Source organism: Labeo rohita, unplaced genomic scaffold (genome assembly GCF_022985175.1).
Source record: "Labeo rohita strain BAU-BD-2019 unplaced genomic scaffold, IGBB_LRoh.1.0 scaffold_85, whole genome shotgun sequence".
NCBI lineage: Eukaryota > Metazoa > Chordata > Actinopteri > Cypriniformes > Cyprinidae > Labeo > Labeo rohita.
The window spans coordinates 78,852-99,221 of record NW_026129799.1 but is presented as its reverse complement, the minus strand read 5'-3'; the positions used below and the strand labels follow the sequence as shown (position 1 = coordinate 99,221).

General features: G+C 38.8%; 1 protein-coding gene and 1 long non-coding RNA gene across 2 annotated transcripts; both read left to right on the top strand.

Moving 5' to 3' along the window:
- The first annotated feature begins 1,477 nt into the window (after positions 1 to 1,477).
- On the top strand, positions 1,478 to 4,252 carry LOC127162145 (uncharacterized). Its single transcript, XM_051104954.1, has 6 exons — positions 1,478 to 1,541; positions 1,977 to 2,030; positions 2,107 to 2,163; positions 2,271 to 2,482; positions 2,862 to 3,021; positions 4,017 to 4,252. The coding sequence occupies exons 2-6, from the start codon at positions 1,985 to 1,987 to the stop codon at positions 4,142 to 4,144; spliced, it is 603 nt and encodes a 200-aa protein (XP_050960911.1). The 5' UTR covers positions 1,478 to 1,541; positions 1,977 to 1,984; the 3' UTR covers positions 4,145 to 4,252.
- A 93-nt stretch (positions 4,253 to 4,345) lies between these two features.
- On the top strand, positions 4,346 to 9,306 carry LOC127162146 (uncharacterized). Its single transcript, XR_007827273.1, has 4 exons — positions 4,346 to 4,754; positions 4,938 to 5,019; positions 5,999 to 6,093; positions 6,368 to 9,306. It is a non-coding gene; the product is annotated as an uncharacterized LOC127162146 (long non-coding RNA).
- The last annotated feature ends 11,064 nt before the right edge of the window (positions 9,307 to 20,370 follow it).

Genomic DNA, 20,370 nt, shown 5'->3' with positions numbered 1-20,370 from the left:
CCAGGGAGTAAACCAGGGCATATATCATGGAGCACACCAGGGAGTACACCATGCAGCACACCAGGACACAGACCACGGAGTACATCAGGGCATATACCATGGAGCACACCAGGGAGTAAACCAGGGCATATACCATGGAGCACACCACGGAGTAAACCAGGGCATATATCATGGAGCACACCACGGAGTAAACCAGGGCATATATCATGGAGCACACCAGGGAGTAAACCAGGGCATATATCATGGAGCACACCAGGGAGTACACCATGCAGCACACCAGGACACAGACCACGGAGTACATCAGGGCATATACCATGGAGCACACCACGGAGTAAACCAGGGCATATATCATGGAGCACACCAGGGAGTAAACCAGGGCATATATCATGGAGCACACCAGGGAGTAAACCAGGGCATATATCATGGAGCACACCAGGGAGTAAACCAGGGCATATATCATGGAGCACACCAGGGAGTAAACCAGGGCATATATCATGGAGCACACCAGGGAGTAAACCAGGGCATATATCATGAAGCACACCAGGGAGTAAACCAGGGCATATATCATGGAGCACACCACGGAGTAAACCAGGGCATATATCATGGAGCACACCAGGGAGTAAACCAGGGCATATATCATGGAGCACACCAGGGAGTAAACCAGGGCATATATCATGGAGCACACCAGGGAGTACACCATGCAGCACACCAGGACACAGACCACGGAGTACATCAGGGCATATACCATGGAGCACACCAGGGAGTAAACCAGGGCATATACCATGGAGCACACCACGGAGTAAACCAGGGCATATATCATGGAGCACACCACGGAGTAAACCAGGGCATATATCATGGAGCACACCAGGGAGTAAACCAGGGCATATATCATGGAGCACACCAGGGAGTACACCATGCAGCACACCAGGACACAGACCACGGAGTACATCAGGGCATATACCATGGAGCACACCAGGGAGTAAACCAGGGCATATACCATGGAGCACACCACGGAGTAAACCAGGGCATATACCATGGAGCACACCACGGAGTAAACCAGGGCATATACCATGGAGCACACCACGGAGTAAACCAGGGCATATACCATGGAGCACACCACGGAGTAAACCAGGGCATATACCATGGAGCACACCAGGGAGTACACCATGCAGCACACCAGGACACAGACCACGGAGTACATCAGGGCATATACCATGGAGCACACCACGGAGTAAACCAGGGCATATACCATGGAGCACACCACGGAGTAAACCAGGGCATATACCATGGAGCACACCACGGAGTAAACCAGGGCATATACCATGGAGCACACCACGGAGTAAACCAGGGCATATACCATGGAGCACACCACGGAGTAAACCAGGGCATATACCATGGAGCACACCACGGAGTAAACCAGGGCATATATCATGGAGCACACCACGAAGCACACAATGCAGCACACCAGGACACAGGTTATAGAGCACACCAGGACACACACTACGGACCACATCAGGGAATACTGAATGAACTGGTCAATGGTAATGATCAATCAAAGCCTTTTCTTTTTCTTTTTTCTTTTTCCCTAAAAAATAGATCTAGACCAGTGGTTTCCAACCACATTCCTGGAGCCCCCCCAACACTACATGTTTTTTATGTCTCCTTCATCAAACACACCTGATTCAGATCTTCAGATTATTAGTAGAGACTTCAAGACCTGAAGTAGGTATGTCAGATAAAGGAGAGCTACGAAATATGCAGTGTTTGGGGGGCCTCCAGGATCATGCTTGGGAACCACTGATCTAGACCATACCTTTATGTTAATTTCATGGAAATTCTTCATTTTGAAAGCATGTTTTTTTTAGGTGGGACTTAAGCAGGCTAAAAGTACTTATTCACTAATAAATCTTGTCATCCATCCTATAACTTTCCCTGCTGGTATTTCCTATTAATGTTATTTGTTTACATTTTTTAAGATAGATACATGAACCACACCTCCACTCCAACTGTCCCAGGCCTCTTTTCAGATGGTATGTTTTTCTGCTATTAAATGTTTTACAGATGTGTTTCACATATGTGGTAAAACTGTTGTGATGTCTTCTTCAGAAATTCCATGTAGAGCACATCAAGGAGCACAAGAAGCACAGAGGGAACATACCAATGGTAATAATCCAAAACAATCTTGTTTAGATTTTATGAGTTTAATGACATTTAAGTTTCCCTCTTTTAAAATATTTATTTATTTATTTATTTATTTACTTTCTTTTCAGAGTTGTCTCCTTTTAAGCGGAACATTCTAAAGGTTTTAATGGAAATTAAAACTGAGCTGAAAGAACAGAGGGCAATACTGCAAAAATTACAGGGGGCACCTGTACCTGTACCAAATGACTTTGAATGCAGCTTGTCTTTACCTCTGGAGTCACTGGACAATTTTGATGCTCTTGAGAGGTTGTTGGAAGATGAGGCTGAAAAAAACAGATTGGTATGTCTGGACTTAAAATCTTCAAGTGTGTGGCCAGATTTATGTTTATGTAACACCTATACATCTTGTCTTTTTTTTTTTTTTTTTTAATTCTTACATCTTTTTGATGTCTGTGAAAATAACACAAATACTCAGACCAGCCCACCAGCAATCATTCATGTTTTCCAAAAACCCATATGCAAAAAAAAAAAAAAAAAAAAAGGTTAGTCTGCAGATGGAAACACTTTGATTAGAAAAGTTAACAGAGAATGGCAAAACTGTATGGTCAGGCAACTTCTCAGATATAGAATTCCATTTAAAAAACTTCACTGAATGCTTTGTCTGGTTTTATGTGAATTTAGTTATGTGTTTATGTGAATACTGATTTCTGTTTTATTAGGTTTGCCACCTATCACTTCTGGGCGGACATAAATTAGAGGACACTGTCCGAAGAATGTTAAGCCACATTTTCACAAACAAACTTGCATCAGTATTCAACTGGGCTGGACGTGGACAGAAGAGGAGCTTTGAGACCTCAAATCTTCAGAAGATAATGTTCTGTAAGTAATAGATTTCCACCTGATTCACTAAAACAGCTTTTCACACTTTCTTTGTTTAACAGTTTTGTCTAATTATTTATTAGTAGAGCTGCGATCTCCAAACCTGCTCCTGGAGAGCTAAATTTTCCTACCTTACAGACTTTACTTCCAACCCTGCTCCTGTTTGTAATTATCAAGTAGTCCTGAACACCCTGATTAGTTCAGGTGTGTTGGAGCTGAAATAAAGGATGGTAACTCTCTAGAAGCAGAATTTAACCCTTTAAGACCTGCCATAGAACAATTCCGACAGAGTATATCTTTGTATTTTTTGTGCCATCATTCTTTTGAGTATTTTCATATGCCATACATCAATGCAATCCTAACACTCCCAATTTGAAGGCTATGATTGCAAGAATTCCATAGTAACTAAGTAAATAGGTCAAAAGTGCAAAAAATTAACAAAAAAAACAACAAAAAAAAAACAGAATAATAAATGCTCTGATTGATGAAGCATTTATTAATGGTATTTCATGTATTAAGGTTTCACAAATTAAAACCGAGCAAATAAAGTGTAATGATATAAATCAAAACAATATTCTTGCACCAAACTATGTAGTTCCTCAAGAACAGTTGTGGTTGCAACACAGTGGTTGCCAAGGAACACACAGAAGTAAACAAAGGTGTCTGTTTATAGAGTATCAGCTTAAAATGCGGCTCAACCAATCAGAATCAAGGACTGGAACTATCTGTTTTATAGTTTATTTTTGGGCACCAAAATTTGTTTTCTGCACATTTGGAAGCACAGCTCTTAATATACATTTTGAAAACAGATCAATAAGCTTATCAAATAAGCTAAACATACAGTATATGCCCGCACTAACTGAGCCAATGGACAAAAATACCAGGTTTTGGAAGAAAAATCAGACAGGTGTGAAAAAGACACTATAAGACTACAAATGCACAAAATGGTATAACAATGTCCCTTGCATGTTAGTTGTTGTTCCTTATTGTTTCAGGTGCATTGCGAAATACACCACAGTGCAAAGAGGCATCCAAGCAAGAGTTTTCAGAGGCTGTAAAAAAATGGTTGCGTTACGCTCCAGACAGAGAGGGTGGCAGCGGCAGACAACCATCAGTTCATTAATTGTTCCATAATCAACCTGTTTTTTGTTGTTTTGATTGTTTTATTTTGCTAAATTAATAACAGTTGTTCATTAGAAAATTGTATATCCCACTTTAGTACATAAATGTATTTTTGTACATACACACATATTCTTAAAAATACTGATAAACTGTACATAATTTGAGTTGTAATGCTAAGTATAGGATAGTATATCTTTTGGTTGAAATTATTTTCAAAATATTATATGTGTAATATTACAGAATATATGATATGTACAAAATTACCTAAATTGCTCTTGAAGTAAAATTACAGCTAGCTTTAAGTGTATTGGCATCTTATTTGTGAATGAGGTGGATAAACACTCCTTAAAAATATTTTAAAATCATAACCCTCAGGCTGTTTCACTGAGATTTTTCTTGAAACGCCTATAGGGTAAATAATCAGCTAAATGAGGTAGGTTATAAATATAATGTTACAATGCTTGTAGTTCTAATAATTTGTTGAACTATTATGACAACAGGATATTGTGGTCATTTATTTATTTATTTATTTATTTATTTCTATAGGTCAGTTTTGAGGTGTTTGCCAATAAGACAGAGACCATACAGTACAGTATTCCACTCAAGTGTGTGTATGTATATTTTTACTGCTAAATACTTTTTACTTATAAATGCTGAACATGTTTCAGGGGTTCAACAAGCATGCAAGTTATTAGCCTCTAAAATATTTGATTTATGTCCCTAATACAGTATCCTTTGTAGTGGTAAAAGTATCATTAGAGTTCTTACAGTAATGTCCATCCTCTTGTTACCAGATGGAATATGATCCGTAGTGTTTGCTGCTGTGATTCATCAGGACAAGGCCTCGATGCCATCCACACCTGGTACATGAAGATGGTGAGTTTCACAGGAGCTTCCAAAGTCACAAATCAGGAGACACAGATCCTTTGGCTTGACTGAGAAAATTCAAATGGAGGATTTAGCTCTTTTTTTTCCTATTCTCTATTCTCACTATGTTCATTTACAAGCCAACAGCTTATGATCTGACTTGGTTCACACTGAATGTAGCAAAATCTTTGCACATACTACATTTGGCAATGTAGTTCTGCTTTTTTACAATCACATTATTTTCCAACATTTTCAAAACATTTATATACTAGCACTGCTGCTAGTACTTATTATTATTGTTGTTATTGACTGAGTAATACATTGTGCACCTGTGTTGATGATGTCATTCAGGTTTTGTGAAAATGCTGTTAGTTAAAGATTTACATTATTTTTTTTAATCTGTACGACAATAAGGCAGTGACCTGTCCATGCAGTACCCCGAGCACTGCACATTTTGTACGCTCCCTGAATTTGACACACCCACTTCAGGTCTTGCAATCTCCACTAACAAGCTGATGAGCTGAATCTGGTGTGATAGTTAAGGGAGACATATAAAATGTACAGGGCTGGGGGTACTCCAGGACAGGTTTGAGCACCACTGCAATAAGGTGTTCAATCATTTTTAGACTAGGGATGGGCAACTTTGGTCCTGGAGGGCTGGTGTCCTGCAGAGTTTAGCTCCAACCCTAATCAAACACCCCTAATCAAGGTAATCAAGGTCTTCAAGATCACTGGAAAGCTACAGGCAGGTGTGTTTAATTAGGGCTGGAGCTAAACTCTGCAGGACGGTGGCCCTCCAGGACCGAAGTTGCCCATCCCTGATTTAGACTGTAAATTAGCTCATAGTTCTAATAGTTTCCCGCTCATTAGCAAATGCTTAATTATTAAGGAAAGTTCAAAACAAGACCTTTTGTAATGCAATCTATCTTAATTACTAAATGAACCACTATGAAAATGTAAACGTGATATCAATGTCTTTTACTTTTAGGAAGAAACAGGAAAACAAATCTTCTATTCAGCACATCCCTGAAAGGCTTCCCTATAATGATTCAAGATTTCCACCATTGTATTTATCCACATAAGGTTTGTAAATGCATGTATGTTGTATATTTTGCACCGTTAATCTTGTATGAAAATTACATGTAAAAGAATACATGCAAAGTCACTGGTCTATGCACAAAATGGCAGGTTAGGTATCAAGTGAGTCAAAATCATTTTTTGTGCAGAATTATGCCATAAATATTGTCTAAACTTGAACTTAAATTGAACATGTGATGATACTTTGTAATACCACATAGTAGATGAGATATTGTAATGGGTGTGTAATGACGGGTTTTGAACTGTATTTTTATTGCAGGGTTTCTGGGATCCCCAGTTGAAGACATCAGGACATCAGACGTCGGTCTGGACAGATGGATGGCTAAGATGACGACTTGCATGGATGGCTGACTACTATAATGTTCTATGAAGGTATTATTATAGCAAAACTGAGCACCTGTGACAGTGGTATTTGTATTGTAAAGAATAATCACACATGCATATCAGTAAATCTAAATTGTTTTAGGTGTTGCAAATGTTCTCTCTTTCTCTCTCTGTGTGTCTCTCTCACACACACACACACACACACACACAACAGTTACATCTTTTCAAATTCTTTATTGGATGTGCACAAAACCTATTCTACAAATCAGAAATTAGAAAGCTCAAATGTTCATATTTAGTCTACGGTTGCTACAGTGAATGTGGCACAACCAGTGTTGGGGGTAACACATTACTAGGTACATAATAACTTGAGTTATGTAATCAGATTACTTTTTTTCAAGTAACTAGTAAGGTAACATTTTTCAAATTAGTAACACAAGTAACTTTGTTTTCCCATTTATTCGTGACATCTTTCCTGTCCCCATGTTGAGAGAAATTAGGAGGGAGATGCAGAGGAACTTCCTTCAGCCTGAGGCAGACAAAAAAGTAACACAATACTTTTTTGTCTGCCTCAAAACACAATATTGTAATGCATTAGATTAAAAGTAACTAAATATGGTTTCAGCAAGAAATGTACAATAACTAAATATTTATTTATGAATTCTACTATTTAACATTTCAATATTCTAGGTTGCATTAGAGAGATATAATTAATTTTTATGGATGTTTCATTACAAACTTCAGAGGTTTTTCTTTATTCTGAGGTACTGAGTTGTACCTGTCCATGATCATATTTACAATATCACATTTAATACAAATGCAGTCTGTTAATATGTTCAATTCTAATAATATAATATAATATAATATAATATAATATAATATAATATAATAGCATTTAAAATTTAGTTATGTTTTGTTATTTATTTATTTATTTATTCAATTTCAAAGCTTTTATGTGTGGGCCAGATGGACTAAGCTTTTTTTCTTTAATACTCATGGAGAATAGCTGAACGGGTTAGATGATTTACAAAATCATACACAAAGAAATGTGAATGATTGCAACATTTTACTGATCTCTACAAAATTCTGAGCTTACAAATTCTAGAATAGGATTTGTGCACTTATAAAGAATATGTTGAGAAGGTATAACTGTTGTGATGTTACGGGTACTCAGTTTTGCTACAATAATACCAGATAAAATATGTACTGTATACAACAAAGCAGTGTTGGGGAGTAACTAGTTACATGGAGGTATGTAATTTAATTACAAATTTAGGACACAGAATAGGACACATGCATATTCAATAAATGTTTTATTTCCCAATTCGGTTTATATACTTGATTTTTTTTTTTTTTTTTTTTTTTTTTAAGATTTTTAAAGTTTTTTTTCCAAGGCATCATTAGATCCAAAGCTATGCAAAGATTTTAATTTCAAAAACAGCATCATGACTATTAAACTATTTATTGTCATTATGTAATCTTTATTTGACCTCAGAATGATACTAAGGTAAAAGAGGTGCAAAATGATTAACAGTTGAAAACGTTAGAAACTACAGTAGAATCTAGAGTTACTTTAGAGTAATCTATAATCTGTAACCGATTACATTTCCAAAGTATCCTGCCCAACACTGCAACAAAGGGACAAAAAAGTGAATATTCAGGGATGCAAACTTGTCACCTTTAAGTGAAAATCGCTGTTCTAATTCCAAAATAGAAAAATCAGTGTGATTTGTGTAGATTGAAATGAGTTTTTAAAATTGTGAGTAAGTGAGTAGTAAGTAATGGATCTGCAATCGTTTGCAGAGCTCCTGCGCATATATTTGTGTGCACGCTCTGATTTGTTTACAGCGTGTTTTGCAGCATTGACTTGGCTACTGTAACATCATGTCATAGAAAATATTTGTTAATCAGAGGTGTTTCAGTTGATTAGAAAACACGCAATATTACTGGTTTCTACATGCTTGCAAATCCTTTCATAACAAAGCGTAGACACGATGTAAATAAGAGATTCATTGTGTATTATCAGATTTATTTATTATTACAGGAGTTTCACAGAATGAGCTCACTTCCTAAATTGCTATGATTGACATTAGTTTTGCAGTGTAAATTCAGACTAATAGACCCGCAATAGCAAATAAGAAAACTAATCATTTAGTTTTTAGCGTCAACATTTACATAAAGTACTTTTCCATATGTCCATTTTAATCTTCTAAAATATATGTAATATTCCCAAGCTTTGAGAAAAGTAATCTTTAAATGTTATAATCGTGATTTTATAAGGTATAGTTATTATACATCTGAAAACAAAACATGTAGAGATTTTGCCATCCACTGGCTATAGTGGTAATTTCAGGTAATTTTCATTCAAGCGTTTGTTTTCCACCAAATCCTCAACTAAATAGCACATGGCAAATTGATGAGTAAATATAAGAAATGTAAATGTTACATTTTATTTCCATTTTATATAAAAATTTACAACATAAGCAAAATAACTGAGGCAAATAAATAAAAACATCCTTCCAAACGGCATACCTTTAGAGGAAATGTAATATTGGAGTGATATTACAATTATTAAAGTAATTAAAATTTAATTTTGTAGTCTATGGCTATTTGAAATTGTGGTTTACACCTTTTTTCACTTTCGCCTGATTTGTTCACATCCCTGAAAATACAAAGATTATTTTAATTTTTACGGTGACCTGAGGGGACATGTTCGGTTCACTTAATTTTGTCGTGGCCACAACATATTAACTCATACTGTGTCATACTATGTCGTGGCCACGAGATCATTTTGTCGAGATAACGACATCCTTATGTGGTGGCCTCGAGATGCTGTGTTGAGGGAACGACATTTTTCTCGTGGGCACGAGTTTAATGCGTAAACAAACCTGAACCCGGGATTATCAGAGTTGGATTTATTAATGTATTTATTTATGTATTAATATATTATTTTGAATTAAGAAATTATTATTATTATATTATTATTAATATTACAAAATTAATTATTATAGAAATTAATACATTATTAAATGATTATATAAACCGATGCTAGGTGAATGCTGCCTATGCGCGATGTAGACAGCATTCGAATGAAGTTTGTCATGAATAAATGTTACATAAAGTACATCAAATAAAGTAGGCCTACAAGAAAACATTTTATCCATCCCACAGCCTTTTAAGTCCAATAATTTTCACATAGTATTTGTTTTTTGTTTTTTTCTTTTTCTTCTTAGCCTATTGGTATTTTTATATTCGTTTATATTCGTTTTTTTCCCCTTCGTTTCAATCTCTTTACTTAACATTCTGAATATAAAGCTTTGATTATGCTATATGAGAGGAATTTTTACTGGAATTTAGTTTCATTAACATAGGCTATATTTAATTTCATTTCGGCCAATTAATAGACTATAATTATAAATACTAATGTTTCATTGAAACATTCACGTTTCATTTTTAAATGAAAACACGCTCATTTATCGTCACATAAGGGCGTAAATACAATCATAAAATTAGGTAAAGCGATTCACAATAAATATAGAAATATAGCCCTAACCAGTTATAATATAATATTATATACTATAACAATAGTATTGGCTATTATGCTTTATTATTATTATTATTATTATTATTATTATTATTATTATTATTATTATTATCATAACTGGTTAGGGCTATATTTTGTAAACGCCTGACAATTATGCCAATAAAGTTTTGACTTTATTGTTGTATTTATGCCTGTGTGTGACGATAAATAAGGGTGTTATCATGTACCAATGAAATAATGAAAATAGTATCTATAATTATAGTCTATTAGCCGAAATAAAATGAAATATGTTAAATTCAACGATTAAACTACATTCCAGTAAAAAAAACTTCCAGTCATTTACATTCAGAATGTTAAGAGATCGAAATGAAGAAAAAAACGAATATAAACGAATATAAAAACATAACCAATAATAATAATAGGACAATACTAATAATAAATATGGAAAAAAAGACGATCAGTTAATGGACTTACAAGACTGTGGGATGGATAAAAATGTTTTCTTGTCTATTTAATTTGATATACTTTATAACAATTATTCATTATAAACTTTCGAATGCTGTTTATATGGTACGTAGACGGTGTAGACAGCATTGCCTATGGCTAATATAATCATTTAATAACGTGTTAATTTCTATAATAATTGATATAGTAATTTCTTAATTCAAAATAAAACATGAATAAATCTGTCTCTGATAATCCCGGGTTACTATGGTCACGCAGGTTTGTTTACTCATTAAACTCGTGTTCCCTCGACAAAATGATCTCGTCTCACGACAAAATTAAGTGAACCGAAGATGTCCCCTCCCGGTCACCATCAATTTTTACAATTTTGATTGCAGTAAATAAATAAATAAATAATAATAAACGAATTCATCTGTTATATTTCATCTTTCCTCTATTTTCAAAGTTATGTGTATATACATTTTTTTTTTTTTTTATCAAAGACAAGAACGGATATTTTGTTTTGGATTTAGGATGAAAGGTTTTGATCCACTTTAAATGTTGACTACTGTTAGTCTATTAGTCTTATATAGAAGGTTTGTATACCTAAACATGTATTTGTACCTGTTTTTATATATTGTATAAATAAAGAAATTATGACAGAATGCAATGTGCAAGGAATTGTTGCATATACCGGCTAATTTATTCATTTGTATTAAGTATTTGAGATTTTTAAAAAGAGTAGAAAACGTGTTTATTGTTAAATTCAACTGAAATCAACATTGTTTCAACGTTAGGTAAGCAAACCAATTAAATCGATTTTATGTTGAAGATGCATTATTTCTATAACGTCGTTTCAATCAACTGAAATCAACATCGTTTCAACGTTGGTAAGCCAACCTATTAGATCGATTTTATGTTGAATATGTGTTGATTCTATGACGTCGTTTCAACCATCTGAAAATCAACGTCGATTCAACGTTGGATAAGTGAACCAATTGCGTTGATTTTACGTTAGTTTTGAATGGCGCGCCTGACGTTGGTTCAACATTACCCCGATGAGCAAAACGACGTACGGACCGAGGTCGGAGATCAACGTCGTTTCGACGCCACGAGAAACGTCGATTCTATGTTGATTTTATGTTTGTTTGCTGTGTGGGTTGGCCAATCTGAATTAGGTAAATTCATTAAACCTAGAAATATCCATTTAACTCAAATCGGTTGCAATGCTCATGATAATTTTCGTTTAGTCTACAGTTAGAAAACAGTATGTGAGCCGAGCGGTATGTCAGAATTCCCGCTATTTCTGAAACAGTCGGTGAAAAGTCTCCGGACGACCTGCTGCTTCCGCTGAGATTCTGAAGTGCGCCTCTCATGAACACTTCACTGTCCCAAGTAGTCACAAAATAGGTTTCAAACCAAATGTAAACTCAAAACGTGTTAATATTTGATTAACATAAAACATTTCAACAACTGAGACGTAAGACGAATGGTTTACAGACGTTTGATCAATAGACATGGAGTAACGTGTCCCTGTACAGAGGAGGTGTCGATCAAAAGCGTCCGTGAGTGTCTTGAGTGTCCAGCAGCTGCTTTAAACGCTACAGTACATCTCGTCCTCAAGAACCGCAGCAGATTTGTGTGTTCAATGAACCATAAACGATTATTGTACAAAAAAAAGTATAAAAATATTGTTCAAACCCTTTCCAATAAAGATCTGCTCGGTCGGATTTTACAAAATTGTCTTTAAAATACAGATTCCTGAAAAAGGATACTTCTTGTTGTTGTTGTTGTTGTTGTTGAGTTAATATTCAACAAGTTTTCAGCCTAACCACAGGCTCTACTCTTCAGCACAATGGTGACCCTCCAGAACATTAAACAACAGATCTCTCCCCTTTATCCAGCACTTCATTTCAACACTTACTCTTCTTACACAGTAGGAAACAAAGCATGTTTAAGCTCTAACTCATCTGAACTCTATCGTTATTGAACTCATTCACTCCATTTTTTTTTTGTTTTTTTTTTTAGTAGACTACTGGCAATAGATCTGCCAAGACTGCATTTCTACAATTTGCAAGTGTAATGTTAATTTGTGCTTTATCACTGTTGAGATTTTTTTTTATTGTCGGTGTATTGTTTCGTGATGTTTATGAGTTGATCTGTTTATCGACACCGCTGTCGTTACTCGTGCAGAATGTTGTCTGTGCGTCTTAATCTCGCGGCAGTAGTGTCTGTCTGACTGCTACAACGATTGCTGGTTGCTGGTGGTGTAAATGGAACTAAAGGAAATGCTTATCACCACAAATACGTTCAGTAAAACATTAACTAGAGCTAAGTAACTTTTGTGCATTAAAAAATCAAGCCCACTGTCAGGACTGAGGTTTCACTGATTCTTGAGAAGTGGGACAAAACAGGGTGCAATATTGAAAAATCAAACCTTGTACTCAGACAAATGAAACTGCACCGAAGTATCTTACATGTACAAGGCTACTGAGCTATGCTTTGATACGACCTCCCAACGTTTCTCTTTTTTTTTTTTTAATCAAAATGTGCTTTTTACCTTGGACTGTGTAATCAGGGCCGCATTAAGACCTCACTGGGCCTCGGGGCTATGACTTACTGCAGGGCCCCCATCACAATAATGACATATATATAATGATATATGTGAAGAGTTCAGATGCAAAACCAGCTAAAAGCCATTTTGGTCAAAAATAAGATAATGATACTGAGTGAATGCTCCTGACACATATTATACGTCCATCAAATTCTTTTACTTCAAACTCACTAAATTCCAGCCTCAGCCCAATCAGAAGAACCAGTACCTACATAGAAACCAATACAAAGTAGCCAGAAAGAAATGCTCATTTTAAAGAAATACATCAGATGGATTTAGAGGCTTTTCCATCTGAACTCTTCATATATATATATATATATATATATATATATATAGCTTTAAATATTTTTTTGCAATAAAATTTCAGAATTTAAAAAAAAAAAACAAGCTGAAGACAAGTAAACAGTCACAACTTAGAATCGGTCTTTGTCAGTCACGTGCGTTTATTATGTGTGACGTCACCGAGGCGCCATTTTGAAGGCATCGTTGCATTGAGCAGTGAACTGAAAGTGTACTGAGCCGTCAAGTAAAGACCGTTTAAATCATCATACTGGAGAAACAGAATCAAACCAAGTAGATATGGGACCGAGATCATCTCAGCAGAAGTTTTAGGAACCGTAACTTATATAATTTGTCATTAACAATTAACGCTGATCCATATTAACGTTACCTGACCGCAAAAAGTTGAGTGTTAAACCTCAACTTGCTCTTGTTTACGGTATAAAAACGTATATTATTTACTCACACTTGATTATACGTTCTGTTTTTGTCTACCATCAATTTGCACACATAATTTGCACAATTGTAATTACGTCATGTGAGTCGATGCCATCAAACTTTACCCTGTTTGTTCAACATTTTCCGTACTTCTTTTGGCTGATAACAAGTATTGATGAGGAGTCAATCAAAAACACATTTATGAAAATGTCATTATACATACTTTATTATAAATACAACACTGTGTTAAAAATCAGCTTCAAAATGCATAACAGAAGATGTGACAAGCATGATGAACATCAACGTACTGCTAAGTGGACACAGTGCAAGTACTACAAAGAAAGTTGAATAATAATAAAATGAAAATAAATAATAAAATTAATAATATTAATAATAATGTGATGATGATGATGATTTGATGCTTCTGCCAAACATTTCCGATGACCCTTTCTACATGGATTGTTATAAGTGCTAGATGATCTGTCAAATAATTAATAGTTTGTAGGTAGAACACATTCTGACACACACTTTTACACTGAATGGTTTCTCTGTGGAAATCTCACAGCAGTCAATCATCGCTATACTGTGTCCAAAGGACTCCACAAACTAATGAGGGATAATTTTGTGCCTGTAACAGTATAAAACAGTGTTTGTGCAGGCAGATCCAATCTGAGGTGCATGAAGTTAACAGAAGTGTTTAAAATGAAGTGAGAATTTCCCTTATGTCTGACACGAAAAGCAGTCCGTTTTCTTCTGTGTACACACAAGTTACATTCAGTTTGTGGCATCGAGTGGTGTCTTGTGAAGTCGACCATCTCCTCCAGCGATCAGTAAGTAGCTGACCAACACAATGTGTTTTTTTCTTAACTGCTCCCGCTTACAGTTTAGTCACACCAACCTATATGAAATATAGAAAATATAGAACTATTAAAAACGTATTTTAGTTAGGTATTCAGTTCAGTATTTAGTTAAGAATTTCAGTAGTGAAATAAAATAAATCTCTACACCTCCGCATAAAACAGTGTGACATTTCATGGTACGTGACGTGTTTCTGCTCCCTGACTGTCTGCTTAGAATGTGCTTTTCATTTTTAAGGGATTGTTTTCGTTATAATGTACTGATTAGTTATCAATGATAATTATTTTACCACTAAGTGCGCCATCTGGGCTGGGGTCTGTCACGTTCCTGACAGCATTACTGTCTTTACTGGGTGCTTTTAGGGAATATTTGCATTTATCCACACTTGTCATTACGCCGTATACCTGCACTACACCACTGAACAGCATTGATATCCCAGAACAACATGTGGATGTAACGTTGGGTACTAAAGAAAATAGAAAATAAGCACATACAAACATAAAAAATCTCTTACTTACCTTGAGGTAAGTACTCTTACCTTTCAAGGACTCTTACCTTGAAAATGTCGAGGGTAAACGAACATAAACGGAGATATGTTGGCAAATATGACGAATTTTGCGTATCACCGCTGTTATTCAGGCCATCTGACGCTTCTTGGTTATTTCCGCTGCATGTCGTCTAGTGTTTCTTTCAAGTGGGAGACCTAAAATATCTTTCCTCGTGGTCAGTTTTTAACCTTTTCTATCTAGTACTTTACCATCGCTGACTTTAACACAACAAAAAGTACCCTTTTGAAGCAAATCAAAAAGACAATTCTGCAACTACAGAACACCTCGGCTTTGATACCTTACAAATGGCGGGGATACCCAAAATGCAATTCGATTCTCGTGAGTGTGACGTCACCTGACAAAGACCGATAGAACAGAAAAAAAAAAAAATCGTATTTAATTGATTTAGTCAAGGACAGTGAGTGATTTATTTCTAATGTTTGACACAAATGGTAACAGTATCTAGGCTGCTTTAGAGGAATAGTTCACACAAATTCTTGTTCTAAACCTGTATGAGTTTCCTTCTGTTGAACGCAAAAAATATAGTTGAAACAATACTGGTAAACAAAGTTGCTGGACCCCCCTTCATAGTATGAAAAAAAACACTATTGGAGTCAGTGGGGACAAGAAATGTTGAGGAGAACAAAGAAATTTATACAGGTTTAGAGCAACTTGAGGGTCAGTACATGATGACAGTATTTTTATTTTTGGGTGAACTATCCCTTTAAAATCTCATCACATAATGACAAGATCTCATATAGCCTACTACTACACATGCTTTATCTTACACTACCTTCATTTTTAAGACACAAATGTCTGCATTGATGAGGAGACAGACATTTTGACACGTAACTGTGTATTTGAACGTTTAAATGCAAGGCGCAAAAAATAACTCAAGTTTAGTCAGACGCTGTTCGTATCAGACTGAAATCATCTTAACGCACACATTTGCCAAAATTAACTCTGCCTTGCTGCTTAATGTCCTTGAACAGTTAAATTTTGTTTGTTTTTTTTGTTTTTTAACCACAATGCTTAATATGCATTTAAATGAAAAGCTTAGCCTACATCTGTTACACCCTGTGGACTGTTTTGTGTTTTTTTTTCCCCCATGTATGCCCTTATTTGGTCTTACCTGTTCTGTCTTTAATTATTACGTCACTGCTTAATCAATTTCACCTGTCTCCCCCTGATTGTTCTTGTATATAAGTTTGGTTGTGTTCACCGTTTGGTTGCCGGTTCTTGTAAGTCACTCAATGTCAGTCTGAAGTCATTGATGTCCTTTTGTATTGTCTCAGAGTCTTTTGCTTGCGTGTGGATTCCCTGCTGTTCCTGTTCATTCCTGTTCCTTTTGTGGATTGTCTAATAAATGTGCATGTTCTGGACCTCCTCGTCATACTCCTCATTCCCCACACACCACGACGATGACAGAAGAACCAACCACCAACAAAATGTTCTGGGCTGAGGATTTCCTAATGAACATCCAGCAGGCGGAGAGGCCGTTGGAACAATACGTGGAGGAATTCCTGAGCGTGTTACACCTGGTGAGTTGAAGCGATGCTATGATCAACGCGTGTTTTCAGATGGGGCTAAACGATGACAAATTGTTCTGTTCTATAACTCCTGACGATTGCCGCAAACCGGTTGCGGAATTTATCAACTATGTCCTTGCTCTTTGTCATTCCAATTTCTATGTCGATGTGGAAGATTCCAATCTTCCCCCCATCTGTAAACACGCGGCCATCTGTACTCCAGCTCACCACCAGCCAGCGTCCTCCACGTGCTACTCCAACGAGCTCACTCCCTCCGGTCCTCCCTTGCTCACCCCAGTTCTCCAGAGCTCCTCCCTCATCCTCAGCCCAGAACCCTCGGCCAGCTCTCGGACTCGGGCCGCAGCTCGCTCACGGACTCCGGCATCAGCTAGCTCATGGACTCCAGCCACGCCCCCATGCTCTGGATTACAGGCTGCTAATATGGCAAGCAACATTAATATTAAGGACATTATGGACTCATGTGGATTATTTTCTCCTGTGTCTCCGCTGGTCACGTCGCCCTCCTGTGCCTGCGCCTCCTAAGCCCAGCCTTCCTGTACTCTCCTGGCCTGACAATGCCCAAGTTCCCCCAAGAAATTTTTTTTTGGGTGGGGGGGGGGCTACCCCCCTGACCCCCCTGACCCACCATGGCCACCTGAACTGTATACTCTGCCGTGGCTTCCCGAACCCCCTGATCCTTATTGGCCACATAGACTGTGTGCTCGGCCGTGGCTTCCCGAGCTCCCTGATCCGCCCTGGAGAAGTACCTCCTATACCTCCTGTGTCTGCCCTGCACAAGCCTCCAGGGCGCCCTTCTCCTCATTTTCTTTTTTCAGATAGCCCCCTTTGTTTTTAGAAAAGCTGACATTTTTACTTACCGAAAATAAGTTCTATTGCGTACCATTTCAAGATTATGCCAGAACGAAGTGAAGAGAGGTGAATGCGGACATTAGGCGCAGCGATCACCTGACATACATGCACAGGTCGTTCAAAAGTAAAATATAGAATAAATGCATTGGATTTGTAAACCAAATTCAAACGTTAAATTTTAATCTCTAATGGTAATGCATGGAATTTACGGAAAGCTCCTAATAGCGCTAATATGTGGAGTGCGTGGTGGGGCTTTTGACGATCGGCGCTACCGATGCTACGGACAGCATTCAAGATGTTTTTAACATTTCAAAACACATTCTCAAGTTAACAGATTTTTTCAGACGTTTTCTTTTTAACATGTGACCAACAATTCCTCAACAAATATAAAATATCATAAATCAAATATTATGAAAAATATTTATCTGACGGAGAAGACACATCTGACAGTGGTGAGGAACACCTGAATTTGTAGTCATTTAACTATCAAATACATTGAATCAATGTAACGTGGACGCTGAGGCGGTGTTAGAATCCAGTTGCAGAAGTTTATTAAAAACAACAGCAAACATACACGATGAAACGGGTAGAGGGTCAGTAACCGGAAAATCAGTCCAAAACATAAACGTAATCCAAACAGCAGAGTGAAAACACAGGCAGTGGGTCGAATACCGAGAAGACAGTCCAATACAGCAACCAAATCCGACAGGGGTAATCCGTAAACTCAAGAACCAGAAACAAAGCAAGACAGCAACAGGTAATCCAACAGAGTAATTGACAACGCTCGGTAAGGCAGGTTCAACTGGCAATACTTCGCGAATCATTGAGCACATGGCCAGTCTTTATATAGTCCCAAACAGGAAGCAGCAGTAGAAGCAGCAGAGGGAGTGTGCAAGCAGTCCTAGGATGAGAGCTCCCTCTGCTGGCTTGGCGTTACAGAATCCCCCCCCCTAGGAGCGACTCCTGGCGCTCTAAACAACAACAGTCCAGGTGGGTGGGGGAACAGAGGCAAAACAGGGGGTGGGACGGAGGGCCAGGTCCATGTAGAGCAGGTGGGTCTGGATCGTGGAGCAGGGACAGACAGTGAAGCACTGGAGGACCTGGACCATGGAGCAGTGGCAGACTGTGAAGCACTGGAGGACCTGGACTGTGGAGCTGTGGCAGACAGTGGAACCTTGGAGGACCAGGGCCGTGGAGCAATAGCAGACCGTGAAATACTGGAGGGCCTGGGCCGTGGTGCAGTAGCAGATCTTGAAGTACTGGAGGGCCTGGGCCATGGAGCAATGGCAGAGTAGGGGACCATGGTGGGGCAGGCAGAGCAGGTAGAGCAGGGAGCCATGGCGAGGCAGGCAGAGCAGGTAGAGCAGGGAGCCATGGCGAGGCAGGCAGAGCAGGCACAACAGGAAGCCATGGCGAGGCAGGCAGAGCAGGCATAACAGGGAGCCATTGCAGGGCAGGCAGAACAGGCAGAGCAGACAGGAGCAGAGATATCCACAGTGGGACTAATGACATGCATAGCAGAGCGGTGTGTTCATGAATGATTTCTTTGGCCGTGGCATAACAGACAGAGAGTTCATCATGGGACGCCGCCCCCATAGGAGGATCCACAGCTTGCGCTGACACCTCTGGGGGCATGGGCGCAGATGCTTGGGCAGGTGTGGCAGGGAAGTTAAAAATGGCCTTCATGGCCGTGACAGAGAGTCCGTGGGGGAACGCCGCCCCTTTAGGAGGTTCTGCAGCCGGAGCTGCCACTTCTGGGAGCATTGGCGCAGACTCATTGACAGAGGAGGCCTCTGGCGTAGACTCGTGGACAGGCGAGGCCTCTGGAGCAGACTCGTGGGCAGGCGAGGCCTCTGGAGCAGACTCGTGGGCAGGCAAGGCCTCTGGAGCAGACTCGTGGGCAGGCGAGGCCTCTGGAGCAGACTCGTGGGCAGGCGAGGCCTCTGGAGCAGACTCGTGGGCAGGCGAGGCCTCTGGAGCACAGTGTGCAGCCCACACACTGAAAATGGCAACGGCCATTACAGGCAGCACAGTAGATAGTGGGACGTCTGTCGACCTTGAGGGTGAGGATGTTATGTACTTGTGGCGTGGGAATGTGGGTTCTGCGTGGCTTGGGAGCGTGGGCTCTGCGTGGCTTGGGAGCGTGGGCTCTGCGGGGTCAGCTGATACGTGAGGTGGCTTGAGAAGGTCAGAGGGGACCTGGTGAGATTCTGGTAGAACAACAGTTCTTTGACTTGACTCAGGGAGGCCTGCCGTGGCCGGACTTGACTCAGGGAGGCCTGCCGTGGCCGGACTTGACTCAGGGAGGCCTGCCGCGGCCGGACTTGACTCAGGAGCAACAGCAGCAACCTGACTTGGCTCATGAAGAACAACCGTGGCTTGACTTGGCTCATGGACGACAGCAGCAACTTGACTTGGTTCATGGAGATCAACTGTGGCGTGGCTTGGTTCAGGGAGATCAGCTGTGGCTTGACTTGGTTCATGAAGGTCAGTTGTGGCTTGACTTGGCTCATGAAGGTCAACTGTGACTTTGCCTGACTCAGGAACCACGGCTGTGACTTTGCTTGACTTGAGGGCTACAGCTATAGCTTTACTTGACACAGGAGCAATAGCTGTAACTTGACTGGACTTCGGAAGAGCAGCTCTGACCTGACTTGACACAGGAAACACAGCTTTAACGTGACTTGACGCTGGAACAACAGCTGCAGCTTGACTTGACTGTGGAACAACAGCCGTGACCTGACTGGACTCGGAAACTTGACTTGACTCAGGAAACGCAGCTGTAACTTGACTTGACTTGGAAACTTGACTTGA

What these genes read in the sequence shown, in the direction of transcription:
- LOC127162145 (XM_051104954.1), top strand. Translation starts at nt 1,985, where the DNA reads ATGAACCACACCTCCACTCCAACTGTCCCAGGCCTCTTTTCAGATG. An exon ending in ACAGAGGGAACATACCAATG is followed by an intron (nt 2,164 to 2,270) that starts GTAATAATCCAA and finishes CTTTCTTTTCAG; the next exon opens with AGTTGTCTCCTTTTAAGCGG. An exon ending in AGGCTGAAAAAAACAGATTG is followed by an intron (nt 2,483 to 2,861) that starts GTATGTCTGGAC and finishes CTGTTTTATTAG; the next exon opens with GTTTGCCACCTATCACTTCT.